The sequence below is a fragment of the Aedes albopictus genome, chromosome 2 (assembly GCF_035046485.1).
Source record: "Aedes albopictus strain Foshan chromosome 2, AalbF5, whole genome shotgun sequence".
NCBI lineage: Eukaryota > Metazoa > Arthropoda > Insecta > Diptera > Culicidae > Aedes > Aedes albopictus.
Window position 1 is genome coordinate 210,922,155 of NC_085137.1, and position 15,460 is coordinate 210,937,614.

General features: G+C 40.0%; 1 protein-coding gene across 1 annotated transcript in view; it reads left to right on the forward strand.

Annotated features, from left to right (window-relative positions):
* Positions 1 to 15,460, forward strand: part of LOC109420894 (neural cell adhesion molecule 1) — a 176,676-nt gene that overhangs the window by 113,959 nt on the left and 47,257 nt on the right. Inside the window, exon 5 of the mRNA XM_062847950.1 lies at positions 6,317 to 6,447. Within this exon, the coding sequence (XP_062703934.1) occupies positions 6,317 to 6,447 (131 nt within the window). The remainder of the gene's footprint in view (positions 1 to 6,316; positions 6,448 to 15,460) is intronic.

Below are 15,460 nucleotides of genomic sequence, written 5' to 3' on the forward strand. Positions count from 1 at the left end.
TAATGTTCATAATGCAACTCATTTGAGTTGCATTATGAACATTATGCAACTCAAATGGGTTGCATTATGAAAACATCATTGCATAAAGTGTTGTATGGAACTCGTGGCAAAACTCGATTTTTTCAGCACTCTTCGTATTTATCCAACTCGGCAAGCCTCGTTGGATAAATGTACGACTCGTGCTGAAAAAATCAACTTTTTGCAACTCGTTACATAAATAACTATTACTAAATCTTTGTGAAGCCGTGGAGCAAATCTCTGTGAAACTTCACAGAGATCTGAGTAAAGAGTTTTTACTCAGCTTTTTTCATATGGCCTCATAAGTTATTATTTGATAAGTATTCCTTAAGTTGTTTAGAGAGGATCGGCTCAAAAATCTTCGACAAAGCACACAAGATGCTAATCGGGCGAAATTCATTTTCGGTGGTTGGATTATCAACCTTTTCTATTGGAATGACTTTTGCAACTTTTCAAGCTTCCGGAAACTGACAGCAGGTTATACAATAATTCATCAAATTAGTAATGAGCGGTGAGGTAACTGGTAAAGATATTTTTAGGATATTTAAAGGAATAAGGTCATCTCCAATCGAATCACATGATGCTGTAGCAAATTCTTCGAGAAGTTCCTGCAAGTTACTCCCCGAATAGAGAATTCTGAGTGTGACTCAGTACTATCAGAATTTTCAACAAAACTAACTGGTGTATAGGGCACTGCATTGTTTTGATTTTGTATGGGATTTTGACGTTTCTTGGCCTTGTTGTTTACAAAATTTCTGTAAGAGGGAAAGAGAAGGAGAGAATTACATGCAGTGCCCTATAATGAGAAACAAAGTAATTTGTCAGGGTCGTATCGTTCACATCTCCACCACCCATTCTGGTATTCGTTTGCGTCAGTCCTAAGCGTTTTATATTTTTACATAACGTTTTGGCGGGTAAGTCCGCGTTAAGTTGAGAAGTGAAGTATTCGCGTTTCACGTGTTTCATTTCACGATTGGTCAAATTTTGTAAACAAAAGTGCAATTCTTCCATTTCCGAGCATTATTTTTATCTTTTTTCTAGCACTCATAAGCTTCAAAACCATTTTTAAACATTCGATTAAGATAGTTGTTTATCCATGGATAACTAGGATCTCTAGCAACCTTTTTCTTCAAAGTAGCATGCCTATCAATAGTAGAAACACAGCATTTCGTTGAAGCATGTAAGGTTTTCGTTGACATCAGAGCAGTAGTAAATACTATCAAAACAGCAATTTCGTAGATCAGATAGAAAAGTGTCAGTATTGATTTTCTGGTAATCTCGGGCCCAGTATTCCACAGGTTTTGCTTTTGAATTTTTGAACCGATAGTCAACACAAACTAGATCATGATCGCTGATACCTCCAACAGACGACTGATAAACATAACTGATATTACCAGTGCAGTTACCTGATACCAAATCAAACACTGAAGATTGACAGCCAGACTTATGACAGGTTGGCCAAGTATCAATAAGTTTGGAAGACAATGAGTTTAAATGTTGAACTAAACAATGCGTTTTCGACGAATCATACAAGAGCATATTAACATTGAAATCTTTCATTATTAAAATATTAGCTTCTGTGCAATAGAGTTCTGAGATTTTGTTAAATGCGGAATCTAATTTTCACACACTAATCTCTAGAGGCTTGTATACAACGCCACAAACTAACTTTGCGAGGCTATGTCTGATAAACAAGTAGTCGACATCACAGTCTCTATCCGATTTACAAATAACAGATTTTACATGAAATGCAACTCCTCCACCTCGCTTTTTCTTTTTATTGCAGCGGACAGATCTGATTATTTTGTATCCTTGCAACTCAACAGATTTGTTAGTAATTGATGGTTTAGCCATGATTCGGAAATGGCTAAAACAGTTAATTCAGAATTTTCAAGCAGTGTTCGATAGTTTTCAATATTTTTAGTGAGGCTTCGAGCATTATGAACACCAATATTCAAAAAAATGCATGAGAACTTTTCAATCAATGACTTGGTTTGAGTATAATCAGGCAGTTTTCTTGAACGACATCGTTTGGACGCGACGTACGAGTACTACCGGTAGAGAAACTGGTGCCGGCGGCAGCTTGTACGACTGGACTTGAAACCGTTGCCCAATAAAAAAAATGATTTAAAAATCATAATACTGATATGATTTTTTTTTACGAAAAATATTGATCATTCAAGAACACGACACATAAATAGCAAACACTCAAAAAAATGGTTGGAATTGGTTGAGAACTGATTTCGCGATCGTAGTCACCGCATCGATATTTTTGGAAAACACGATTCCGATATAATAGCGTTTGAAGTTTCAAATACATATACGCGAAGCGCAAAACGCTATATCTTTGCTTCTAGGTACTGCTTGGATCTATATGAAAACTTGACAGAGCATTCTTAAGAACCCATACTGTAAGATAAAAAAATAAAAAAAAAACAACTTTTTTCTCGATCTCAACATATATAACCCCTTCAGGAATTTCATCCTGACAGTCTTTGATAATTCCTTCCATTAAATTATGGGATATTTATCCAAAAATTCCACCGAAAAAAATACCAGAGATACTTGAGGGAACCATCCTTACAGGAGTGGACCTGGTGTGGTGGTTAGAACACTTGACTATCACGCCGAGGACCTGGAATCAAATCACTCCCGACATACTCACAAAATGTGGGTTCTTCCTTCGGAAGGGAAGTAAAAACGTGGGTCCTGAGATGAACTACCCTAGGGTCAAAAATCTCGATAATACAGACAAAAAAAAATCATCCTTACAGAATTTCTCCTGGGATCATCCATGGGTTCTTACTGAGATTCCACCAAGATATTATTTTTGGATTCTTTACGCAATTTCTCGAGGGATTCCTAGTGGAATTTCGTAAGGGATTTTTTGAAGTATTATTTCAGTGGTTTATCCTCTTATTTCGCGGGCAACTTAATCTAACAAAAGTATCTCCGGGGATTCTTTGGGAGCATCATTCAAGATTTGTTTTGGGGAAGCCCACCTGGATTCCAACGGGTATTTCTTCAATGATTTTCTGGGGAATTTCTCGAGAAGTTCGTCGGAGAATACATTTAGGGATTTCAATAGTATAGTTTCAGCAAATATTTTGAAAAAGATTTTTTTCACATTTATTTTGAAATTCCCTGGAGAAAAGTCAAGATTTTTTTTGGTATGCTTTTAGGAAAAGGAATGCATTGGAACATCTTCCGAAATTCTTTCGACAATTCCCCAAGAGATTTCATCAGGAATTTCGTCAAGAATTTCCTGGAGATTTTCTCCAAGAAATTCTTGAAAAATTACTTTAGGAATTTCATTGGCGATTGCTCTAGAAATGATATCAGAAATTTCTCTAGGCATATCAACGGTAATTCCTTAAGGTATTGCTGTGGAACAATCTTCATGCATTCTTCCTGGAATTCCCTCGGAAACATTTCTGGAAACCTTCGTTCGTATTTTTTAATTTCTTCTGTAAAAAAATTCCTTAGACGGCTACTGCTATGGAAATTTCCGGAGAGATTCATTCAAATAATCTGGCCAATTTTTTTGTTATTTTACAGGAACTTTTTAGGATTTGCTGTGGAAATTTTCTGAAGATTTCTTGAATTACAGGGGGTGGCCAAAATGTTTGGGATAGGCAACATTTTTATCTCTCACAAAAAAGTTCAATATGCTGTAACTTTTCATAGAGTGCATCAAAAAATCTCAAATTTTGATTGTTTGTCAGCCTATAACATGTGCATCATTGGTACAAATTTGAGCTCGATTGGTTAACCTTTCGCGAAGCTGGAACCGTTCTCGTAAAACACTATTTTTAAGGCATTTTATTTTTGAACTGTCATATCTCGGAAACCAGTGAACCGAATTGAATGAAATTTTGGTCGTCTGATCCCCATGTTAGGGGCTTTTATTCACAATATATTAATGCTTCAAAAGTTATTTAAACATATGAACTTTTTGAACGTTGATAAAAGTTACCATGGGTTGACACTTTTTGGAATTTTCTCGAAAAAAATGTATTTTTTTTTTTCATCAATGTCAATAAATTTTAGTTTTGGTATCCAAAGGTTTTCCACTTCTACTCTTAAGATATCTCTAGTAAGATATATTAGAGCCTATTTGGATTGAAGGAAGAACACATTTGCTAATTGCTGTGTGGGATTGTAAATTTGACTTATTTTCCTCTATATGGGTTAAAATTTCAACCTGGTATAACTTAATTCATCGTGAGAAAATATAACATTTTATAACGTTGTATGAAGGACTAATATATTGTGGAGAAAAGTTGAGAAAATTCATTCAATTCGGTTCACTGGTTCCCGAAGTATGACAGTTCAAAAATTAGTTGTCTAAAAAATAGTGTTTTACCAAATCGGTTCTAACTTCACGAAAGATTAACCAATTGAGCCCAAATTTGTACCAATTATGCACATATAATAGGTTGACAAACAGTCAAAATTTGAGATTTTTTTATGTACTCTATGAAAAGTTACAGCTTGTTGAACTTTTTTGTGAGAGAAAAAAGGGTACCTGTCCCAAACATTTTGGCCATCCCCTGTATTTTGTGTTTTTTTTTTCCTAAGAATTGCTTAAAAAATAGGAAAACAATACCTAAAGGAATACACAGGTCTGAGCGCAAGGCTTTAGATTTATAACACGCGCAGCATACGATCTTTAACATTATTGTCAAGATGAGACAATCATCCCAAGTAATAAATACAGTTAAAATGCACCTTTGCTGCACGTTTTTAAATGAAAGTCAGTCATATATGCGCCAAAAGTGCTTATTTCTCTGGCTATCATGCCTCAGGCTATGCTGTCAAATATTAAGTAGTAGTTCAGCTGTTAAATTAGGGTAGTTCAGTAGTCGAACTGCTATGCTAAAGCACAGATCAGGTGGAATGTAGATACACTCCCGATCAAAAGTTTGGGGTCATCCCCTCAAAAACATGCCATCTTTAATATTTCTATAAAAGCATCACCTAAATAATGTTCAAAGTTACTTTGACTTATTATCTTTTGAAAGAGTCCTAGGGTTTTGAAATCGGACGCAAATTGACGGAGATATGGGACCAAAATTATATTTTTTGAGGGGTGACCCCAAACTTTTGATCGGGAGTATATAATGCTGCGAAATGCGGCTTGTTAGGCTTATTAATTACCTGGGATATGTCGCATGGAGTGAATTGTCGCAACAAATTTAGATTACGACATTGTGATTATTGTGCGATGACTGAAATGTAATTCAGTGGCCTTCACTATCTCCCAAAAAAAAAACTTAAAAATCACCTATTTTAAATGCCGCAAAAATGTTTCAGTAGTTATGATGTACATGTTTCTATCATTAGGAAAATGTGTGATGTACTAGCTCATTAACAGCAGGCACCCCGTCAAATTGAGCATCGAATATTGTACATCAGTATCCCTTCTTCAATATGCAAATGAACAATCGGTTCGCTACCGTGTGTTCCGTACACTTTCGCGTGAAACAGTTTGCTGGCATAATTGTAAACCGCAAATACATTAATTACGGCTATCAGTCAGTTGAATTATTATAATGCAGGAATCTATTTTCCGCTGCTAATCAAACAAATCCATCAACACCGAAATAATTAAATAGTTAGCAAAAGCTAATCAGGATTTGGCTTTCAGAATGTAGTTCAACAGGGTCGGGATATGTTCTTCCCTGCTACATGGAATTGTGTCAATTATAATTAAAATAAACTAATGCGCTGGGAACAATGAATCATGAAAACTGCTTAATTTCGTCGTAATGGAAATATTCAATGCAAATCACTGTATTGTCTAAACAAATTATTCTAACAAGTCAACATTTTACTGTGAAGAATGTTGACTTACGACGAGACAATTTCGACCTGTTCCAATAATTACGATAAAAGTTTTTGCTACGATTTTCGTCCTGAAAAAGCATTTCCATTTCAACCGTTGACATTTACAACATTTTTCTTCTACTTAAACTGCTTCCTAGTATCCCCGAACAGCTTTAACCGTTAAGCTTGGCCCGTTTTTATACTTGTGCTGCACGTTGTAGCTCTCACTGGGTTCTTAACGAGATTAGCTTTCATGATTTATAGTTTTGTTGGATTACAACGCTGGGGCATTTGCTTCCATTTCCACCCAAGTAACCACTTGCTCCATCCCACGAAGCTCTCTTTCATAATTCCCGAAGGGCGTCCGATCCGCCCGCCACGTCCCTTTCGAACGAAACTGCTCCCCCACCGCATCATTGAAGAGTACTTCCTTCTTATACACATTTTCTTTTGCTCTGATTCTTTCCAGATCCCCCGATCGTCTCGCTGCGGCTCGGTTCGACACTGTCGGCGGACGACATCAAGGATGGTGACGATGTTTACTTCGAGTGCCAGGTCACGGCGAACCCCCCATGGAGGAAATTACACTGGCTGCACGACGTAAGTGTTATTTACGATTGGTCAGCACCAATGTAACGCAGAGGAAGGAAAGCGCCCTCAGTATAGTATAGTGGAACAGCAATGCGACGATGGTGGCCCCAAAAGTCAGAGAAAACCCAAAAGATGCTTCGGTCATCTTGATATTGTCATTTCCGTTCGCTTTTCGCTTTCGTTGCACGTGATGCGCACACACTAGGTATTTGAAACAATGCGATGGATTGTGCCTCTGGGGACACCCGTATTGATTCCAAAAGACGATAGAACGATGTGCAAAATGACGAAATGTAACATTGATCAAAATAGTATATGTTCAGACTAACGGTCGATTTGAAAACCAACGATTTGAATTGCTAAGTTGGTAACCCTATTTTTTTTGGTTCGCATTGTTTTTACTGTGGGTAGTTAGTTAGTGGACCGTCGCGAGAATAATAAAACACGTTTTTCTTCTAACCGTTTAATTACAGTCCATTTTATTTGCGGAAAACAGACGGAAAATCCGAACATTTTGGTCCATTCGACCGCGGATGTGCTGGTCCGGTTCTCGCGCGCGGTTAAATGCCGGTGACCACAAGGAAAGGGTCGAAAACTCCTGCTTTTCTATCGATCGCACAACAGAGGGCTGCAAAGGCTGAACGTGAACACAAAAAGAAGATGGCGGAGGCGCTAGCAGCTCTTCAGCGGCAACGGGAGTTCATAACCTCAAAAGTTGCCCGCATCAAATCGAGTCTCCAGAAGGCAGACGACGAACAGGTTCCACTTGACGAATTCGTCTTGGAAACATACATACGGACGATTGATGCGGCATATCAAGAAATGAACGAGTGTCAAACAAAGATGTGCGCAACCAATCCAACGAAGCAGGAAGAGGAGGAAGAAATCTACGTCGAATTCGAGAACCTGTTCACGGAGGTGAGAGCAGTAGTGAGCAGACTGCTGAAACAGAAGAAGGATGCACAGACTTCTAACGCACTGCAACGGCAAGTTGCGGCCGGTGTTCCTCAACCGATCCGAGTGCAACAATCGATCCTTCCACACACACCCCTTCCGTCGTTTGACGGGAAGCCTGAGCATTGGTTCAGGTTCAAATCAATATTTACGGACATTATGAACAAGTGTGCCAACGAGGATGCTGCAACAAAACTGTATCATTTGGATAAGTGCCTTGTTGGAGAAGCGGCCGGTGTCATCAATCAACAATTCATCAATGAAAACAACTACGATGCAGCATGGAATTTCCTGGTCCAGCGGTATGAAGACAAGCGCAAGATTGTGGACATTCACGCGAATAAGTTGCTGCATTTGAAACCAATGACGCAGGAGAGCGGAAGGCAACTGAGGGATTTGATCGAGGAGTGCAAACGGCACGTCGATTCGCTCAGATACCACGGGTACGATGTACTAGGCCTCTCAGACATCGTGCTGGTGAATGTTCTCGCATCAAAGCTAGACTTCGAGACCAAGAAGCTGTGGGAAGCCAACAACGAACACGGTGTCATTCCTACCTACGACGACACAATCGAGTTTCTGGAAAAACACGCATTGGTGCTCGAACGAGTGGAAGCCTCTTCAAGTATTCAACAGAAGACTAAGTCGAAGGCCAATGTACCTGCTACGTCGCAGAAGGCGTCACAGTTGAAATCTTCTTCTTTCACTGTGACGGCGGCGGAAACAAAATGCGTGTTTTGCGATAAAGAACATTTCAACCACCAGTGCGACGAGTTTCTCAAGCTTTCACCTTGTGAAAGGAATGCCAGGGCCAAGAAAGCTGGCGTTTGTTATAACTGTCTGAGAAAAGGGCACCTCACGGTCAAATGTACTTCGAAACATTCTTGTCGAGAATGTAACAAGCGGCACCATACGGTTCTCCATCTGGATTCGCCAAAACCGAATGACGATGCCAGCAAGACCGACTCTGTGAAACCTGTCGATAGTGACAACAGTTCGTCATTGATGAGCAACGTGGTAACCCTCAGTTGCGCCACTGGTTCGAGTGGATATAAGGATGTGCTGCTTTCTACTGCGGTTGCGAATATTCTGGACGTGCACGGTAACGTGAGGCTGTGTCGTATTCTCCTGGACTCAGGGTCGCAACTTCACCTAATCACGGAAGCAATGACAACACTCCTTGGAATCCAGCGTGAAAAGTGTGCAACGAGTGTCGTTGGAATCAACGGGAAGGAAACCCACATCAAACACCAAGTAATGGTTATGTTACAATCCAGAACGACAAGCTACAGTGAGAACATCGAATGCCTGGTGGTGCCGAGAATCACTGGCATACTACCAGCTCAAGAGCTCAACATTGCAGAGATAGCTATCCCGAACGACGTTCGTCTTGCCGATCCAGAATTCAACAGGCCTCAACGAATCGACCTTCTGATCGGAGCCGAACTTTTCTACAGTATCCTGAAAAGTAATCGCATCGATCTCGGGCCTGGACGACCGATTATACAGGAAACGTTTTTGGGATGGGTCGTCGCAGGGCCAACCCACAATCGTTCGTCGAATATACAACCACAACAATGCAACACTGTTTCTTCTGAAACCAATCATTTGGATGAGTTGGTTCAACGGTTTTGGATGGTCGAGGATGTTCCGATGGCATCGAGGCTTTCAGAGGAGGAGGCATTGTGCGAGCAGCATTACGTTCAAACAACGACAAGGGACTCGTCCGGAAGGTACGTGGTCAGGCTCCCGTTTCGTGACAACGTGGATAAGCTTGGTGAAACGAAGCAGCATGCACTACAGCGATTCCAGCAGCTAGAAAGGCGTTTGAATAGCAACGAGCAGTTGAAGCGTGAATATGATTGTTTTATCGAGGAATACATCCGTCTGAACCATTGCCGAGAAGTTTTTGAACCAGAAGCAAGTAGCAAGCCCAACTGTTTCCTGCCTCATCACGCAGTACTAAAACCATCATCATCTTCAACCAAGCTACGAACAGTGTTTGATGCTTCAGCGAAATCGACTTCGGGCCTATCGCTAAACGATGTGTTGATGACTGGGCCGAGCGTACAGGATTCTCTTCTAGACATCACGATGCGATTCCGCGTACACCAGTACGTTTTTACTTGCGATGTGCCTAAGATGTACAGGCAAGTCGCAATGGCAGCGGAAGACAGAAAATTTCTACGGGTGTTTTATCGCAAGCAATCATCCGATCCGATTCGCACATTCGAGCTGACTACCGTTACATACGGCACGGCGTCGGCACCCTTTTCGGCAACACGCACCTTAGTGCAACTGGTACATGACGAGCGTGCACAGTTTCCCATAGCTGCGGAAATTGTACTGCACGATGTCTACATCGATGATGCATTGACTGGCGGAGATTCTATCGAGTTCATCAAGGAGGCAGCAGAACAGCTCGTGCATCTTCTAGAGCGAGGAGGCTTCCAGCTGCATAAATGGTGTTCCAATTCCACAGAGTTTTTGGAGACCATTCCGGAAGAACTGAAAGAGAAGCGAACGGCATTAGAATTTAGCGGAGCAAACGATGTGATCAAAACGTTGGGTTTATTATGGAATCCCTCAACGGACGAGCTGTGTTTCCGGATGAATCCTGTTCAAGACCAGGCTGTGATCACGAAGCGTCATATCCTTTCCGAGGTTTCGAAAACCTTTGACCCGCTGGGACTATTTGCGCCATCGGTCGTGCTGTGCAAATTATTGATACGAGATCTGTGGAAGCTGGAGGTTGGTTGGGACGAAGAAGTGCCACCGGATCAGATGAACTCCTGGATGCGGTACATAGCCAGCTTGAAACAGGCTGAAGGAATGAAGATTAATCGATGTGTGCTGTCACCCAATCGGATTGGTCTTGAACTTCATGCCTTTTCGGATGCATCATTCTCGGCGTACGGAACATGTGTATACATACGGTCTGTTCTTCCCGACGGCACTGCGGAGCTTCACCTTCTGACAAGCAAATCCAGAGTTGCCCCCAATCAAACTATTCCACGACTGGAGCTATGCGGATTTGTTCTAATGGCTAGATTGGTTGACGTTGTTATGGCGGCAATTAAACAACGATTCAACAAGGTGGTGTTATGGACGGATTCAAATATCGTGTTATGCTGGTTGAATAAGCCACCTCATCAGCTCAACACCTTTGTGTCAAATCGTGTTACGGAGATCAATAGAACCACTAAGGAATACGAACGTAAATACGTGGAGTCCAAATCAAACCCGGCCGATATGCTGTCGCGTGGTGTCTACCCTGCGGATTTGAAAATCAATGACGTTTGGTGGCACGGGCCTACTTTTCTACGAACGGCATCATTTGCAGATTTCAAAGAAGAAGAAGTTGTCGACATTCCGGACGTGAAGAAAGTTACTTGTACAGCACAGGAATGTGAAGGTCCCTACGAACTTCCAGTTCTGACCAGGTTCAGTTCGTTTAGGCGTCTGCGACGAGTCATGGCTTATGTGGCTCGATTTATCAGAAAGGCAAGAAAGATTCGTACGGATAACGATCATCAACTGTACCCAACCGTGGATGAGTACAAGGTAAGCCTAGACTTGATCATGAAGGCACTTCAAGCAGTGCATTTTCCTGAAGAAATCCAGCAAATTGAAAAGTATCAGCGTACTGGTGATCCCAAACACCGATACGTTGGGAAGCTTCGGTACCTCAACCCGATCTTGGAGCAAGGTATCCTGAGAGTTGGAGGGCGAATCAAACACGCAAATCTAACATTTGCCCAACGTCATCCCGTCATTCTACCATCAAAGCATCACGTGACGAAAATCATCATCGACGATTTGCACCAGATGTACTTGCATATTGGCCCAAGCGGATTGTTATCTCTTCTCCGTCAGAGGTTTTGGATACTTGATGGTCGGAATCGTGTTCAGCAACATTTGAGGAAATGCGTACGTTGTTTCAAGACTAATCCAACGAAGTTACCACGTTACATGGGAGACCTTCCGGCATATCGAGTTACTCGGTCAGACGTTTTCTCACGAGTTGGTGTAGATTATGCAGGACCGTTTTCAATCAAAACTGGCAATCCACGTAAACCGGTTATTGTTAAAGGGTACATCGCACTTTTCGTGTGTTTATCATCCAAGGCTATCCATATGGAAATGGCAGTTGATCTCTCTAGTCAAGCATTCATCAACGTTCTGAAACGGTTCGTGTCACGGAGAGGAGTACCTACTCTAATACTGTCCGATAATGCAACAAATTTTATCGGAGCAAATTCGGAACTACATCAGCTATACCAACTGTTCCAGACAGAATCTACAACGATGGCCATCAACGAGTATTGTTTGCCGTTGGAGATCAAATGGCAATTCATTCCGGCTCGTTCCCCTGAATTTGGAGGTGTATGGGAAGCTGGAGTTAAGTCGGCAAAACGTCACATCAAGCGAGTAGTTGGCGAGTCGAAATACACATATGACCAGTGGAGCACGCTCATCACCCAGATCGAGGCTATTTTAAATTCAAGGCCACTCGTACCGATGTCATCTGATCCCAGTGATCTCAAGGCTATCAGTCCAGCACATTTGATAGTCGGCAGAGAGCTGACTGCGATTCCAGAACCATCGTTGGAAAACCTGAAATTGAGTACACTGTCTAAGTATCAAGAAATGCAGAAAATGAGGGACGCTTTTTGGATTCGGTGGTCTTCCGACTACCTGCAGGAGCTCCAGCGCCGTCCGAGACATAATCGTCAGCATAAGGAGTTGAAGATTGGCGATATGGTGATATTGCGAGAGGACAACGTACCCCCCCTTCAGTGGAGATTGGGTAGGGTAGTGCAGACACACACTGGATCCGATGGAGTTACCAGAGTGGTATCCGTGCGGACGTCCGGGGGCATCTTCAAGAGAACAACAGCTAAGCTGTCACTGCTACCTAACGAGGATTGAGTTTCTGCTGAAACTGCAAGGCCGGGGAGAATGTTCAGACTAACGGTCGATTTGAAAACCAACGATTTGAATTGCTAAGTTGGTAACCCTATTTTTTTTTGGTTCGCATTGTTTTTACTGTGGGTAGTTAGTTAGTGGACCGTCGCGAGAATAATAAAACACGTTTTTCTTCTAACCGTTTAATTACAGTCCATTTTATTTGCGGAAAACAGACGGAAAATCCGAACAGTATATGAAGGGTAACCCAGCATCCCCGGGGCAAACCGTCTTTACGCTATTTCATTATATAAATGAAGTTTGCTACATATACAAGCAAATTAGATGTAAAATTAAGCCGGTTTGAAAAGACAATTACACCGTCTTCAGCCAGAGGCCGCACAGACTGAACATTACTAACATTAGGCAACACATCTAACGCCCAGTGGACCGGTGGAGAAAGATTTTGTTTGTCGAAAAGTTTTCCCGATTGGAGCGGGAATCGAACCTACACTCCGAAGCTAACGAGACAACTAAATGACTGGCGCCACTAACCGCTCGGCCACGAAGCCCACAAAAGCCCAAGAATGATTAGAATATTTAAATGAAATTTGTGGAAAACGATGATTTCCCACATTTGAGAAGATTTTCTAATTTGAAGCGCACGGAATGTAAGCGATTGCGCGCCAATTCACATTGGTCGCGCTCCAAAGAAAGGAGCGGCCAAAACTACCAAGAAACGAATTTGATATTTTTAAACTTTATTTTATCTTATAACAAAGTTAATGTATTGTAGTTTTATGATTCTTGATTTAAAGCATGTCGGCTTTTACATTTTAACGACATTTTCACTGCCAAAGTGGCCTATGTCACAAATTTGAAAAATGAACCACTCGAAAAAAGTAAAATGTTAATATTCTGAGAATCTAATACGTGTTTTATGTTATCCAGCATATGAAAGCTTGTTGTTTAACAGTTCGAATGCATGTATGGTGCAAAATTAATATGTGACAAAACATTTCAAATTTTCATATATTATACCTTAGGAATTTTAGTAATTTTTAAGTTAAAAAACGGTTCGTGTCGTCACGTGTCGCCGCAATTTCGAATAGTACATCTTAAAAATCATGCCTAGGGCTGCATAAAAACGTTTAAACATTTTGCAGAAATTTGCTGGTTTTCAAATTAGAGCTGTTTAAAAAAATTATGTTTTTTCATATATTTTACGTATTTTTTTCCATTTTTGACTGAAATATAATTTATCTTCCCACATTTCTTACACGTTTTGAACAAAATTGATTGGATTTGATCGAAAGTTAATCATTCAATTCAATTCAAATTGATTTTCTAACAAAAAACTCAAAAAATGTGGAGTTTACTGACTTATACAGATTTTTAAATTATTGAAGTTACGTAATTTTTGAATACCCCTTTTGAAACACTAAAAATACTATATAACATATCTAGACAACCTATAACTTCGGTTAAATACATAAAAAGAGTTTTGGCCGAACTTTATCTTTTTCCGACCATTGTGCAATTATATGAAATAACCCCTTTAACTACCATCTACAGGGGATGGCCAAAATGATTGGGATAGGCAAGTTTTTTTTCTCCCACAAAAAAAATTCAATATGCTGTAACTTTTCATAGAGTGCATCAAAAATTCTCAAATTTTGACTGTTTGTCAACCTATTATATGTGCATCATTGATACAAATTTGGGCTCGATTGATAAATTTTTCGCGAAGTAAGAACCGTTCGGGTAAAACACTATTATTTAGACAACTAATTTTTGAACTGTCATATCTCGGAAACCAGTGAACCGAATTGAATGAATTTTTTAACGTTTATCAACAATATATTGATATTTAATACGACGTTATAAAATGTAATATTTTCTCACGGCGAATTAAGTTATACCGGGTTGAAATTTTTACCCATATGGAGGAAAATAAGTTAAATTTACAATACCACACAAAAATTACTTAATGTGTTCTTCCTTCAATCTAAATAGGCTGGAATATATCTGATTAGAAATATCTTGAGAACAGAAGTGGAAAATCTTTGGATATCAAAACTAAAATTTATTGACATTGATGTAAAAAAATCAGTTTTTAGAGAAAAATCCAAAAAGTGTCAATCCATGATAACTTTTTTCAATGTTTAAAAAGTACCTATGTTTTAGTGGTTTGTGAAGCATTCGCATATTGTTAGTGTACGTTCAAAATTTCATTCAATTCGATTCACTTGTTTCCGAGATATGACAGCTCAAAAATGAGTTGTCTAAAAAATAGTGTTTTACCCGATCGGTTTTAACTTTGCGAAACATTATTCGATCGAGCCCAAATTTGTACCAATGATGCACATATAATAGGTTGACAAGCAGTCAAAATTTGAGATTTTTTGATGCACTCAATGAAAAGTTATAGCATGTTGAAAAAAGTTCATAGAGAAAAAAAAAGTTGCCTATCCCAAACATTGTGGCCACCCCCTGTACCTCGTGCACTTGCCATTCCTGCCGCAAACAGATGGATGGAGCCGCGTGGTAGTTCATTAGAACTCAGAGCGGAAAATGTCAAGGTGCGTTTTGCTCCCGACAACATTTCAGCACCTAAAACGCAACACTTTTCTAAGTGATTGATTGATTTGTCTTTATTATAGAGATTTTTAGCCCTTGGCTGGTTCGTCTCTCACTTTTTTAAGCTGTTTAGAGGAAAGTGTGGTAAGATGCCATTTTCAAATATTCAATGATAAATATCCTCATTTGTTAGGCTTTCAAAGTAATAACATAACCATTTACTTAACACCTCATCAAAAAATTTCAATAAGATACACCGGGACAAGTAGAAACGGGTGGGGCAAGATGAAAATGCGGGTTAACATGATATTTTCTAATGATGATAAACAGTTTGATTGCCATAACACATAGTCTTTGATACGAACAATCTTTTAGTGAAGGATAAATTTCCGAATTGTATTGAAATCTATTTCAAAACTTCGCGTTCCATCTTGCCCCACCCGTTTCAACTTGCCCAGGTTTACCTTAAACTAATGCATTTTCATCGATTTTGGAATTTTCAAAAACTGGTTCGATTTGCTAATATGCCTGAAACATACTGGAAGAACTTGTAATTAGAAGGCACGTAATGTTGCTAATT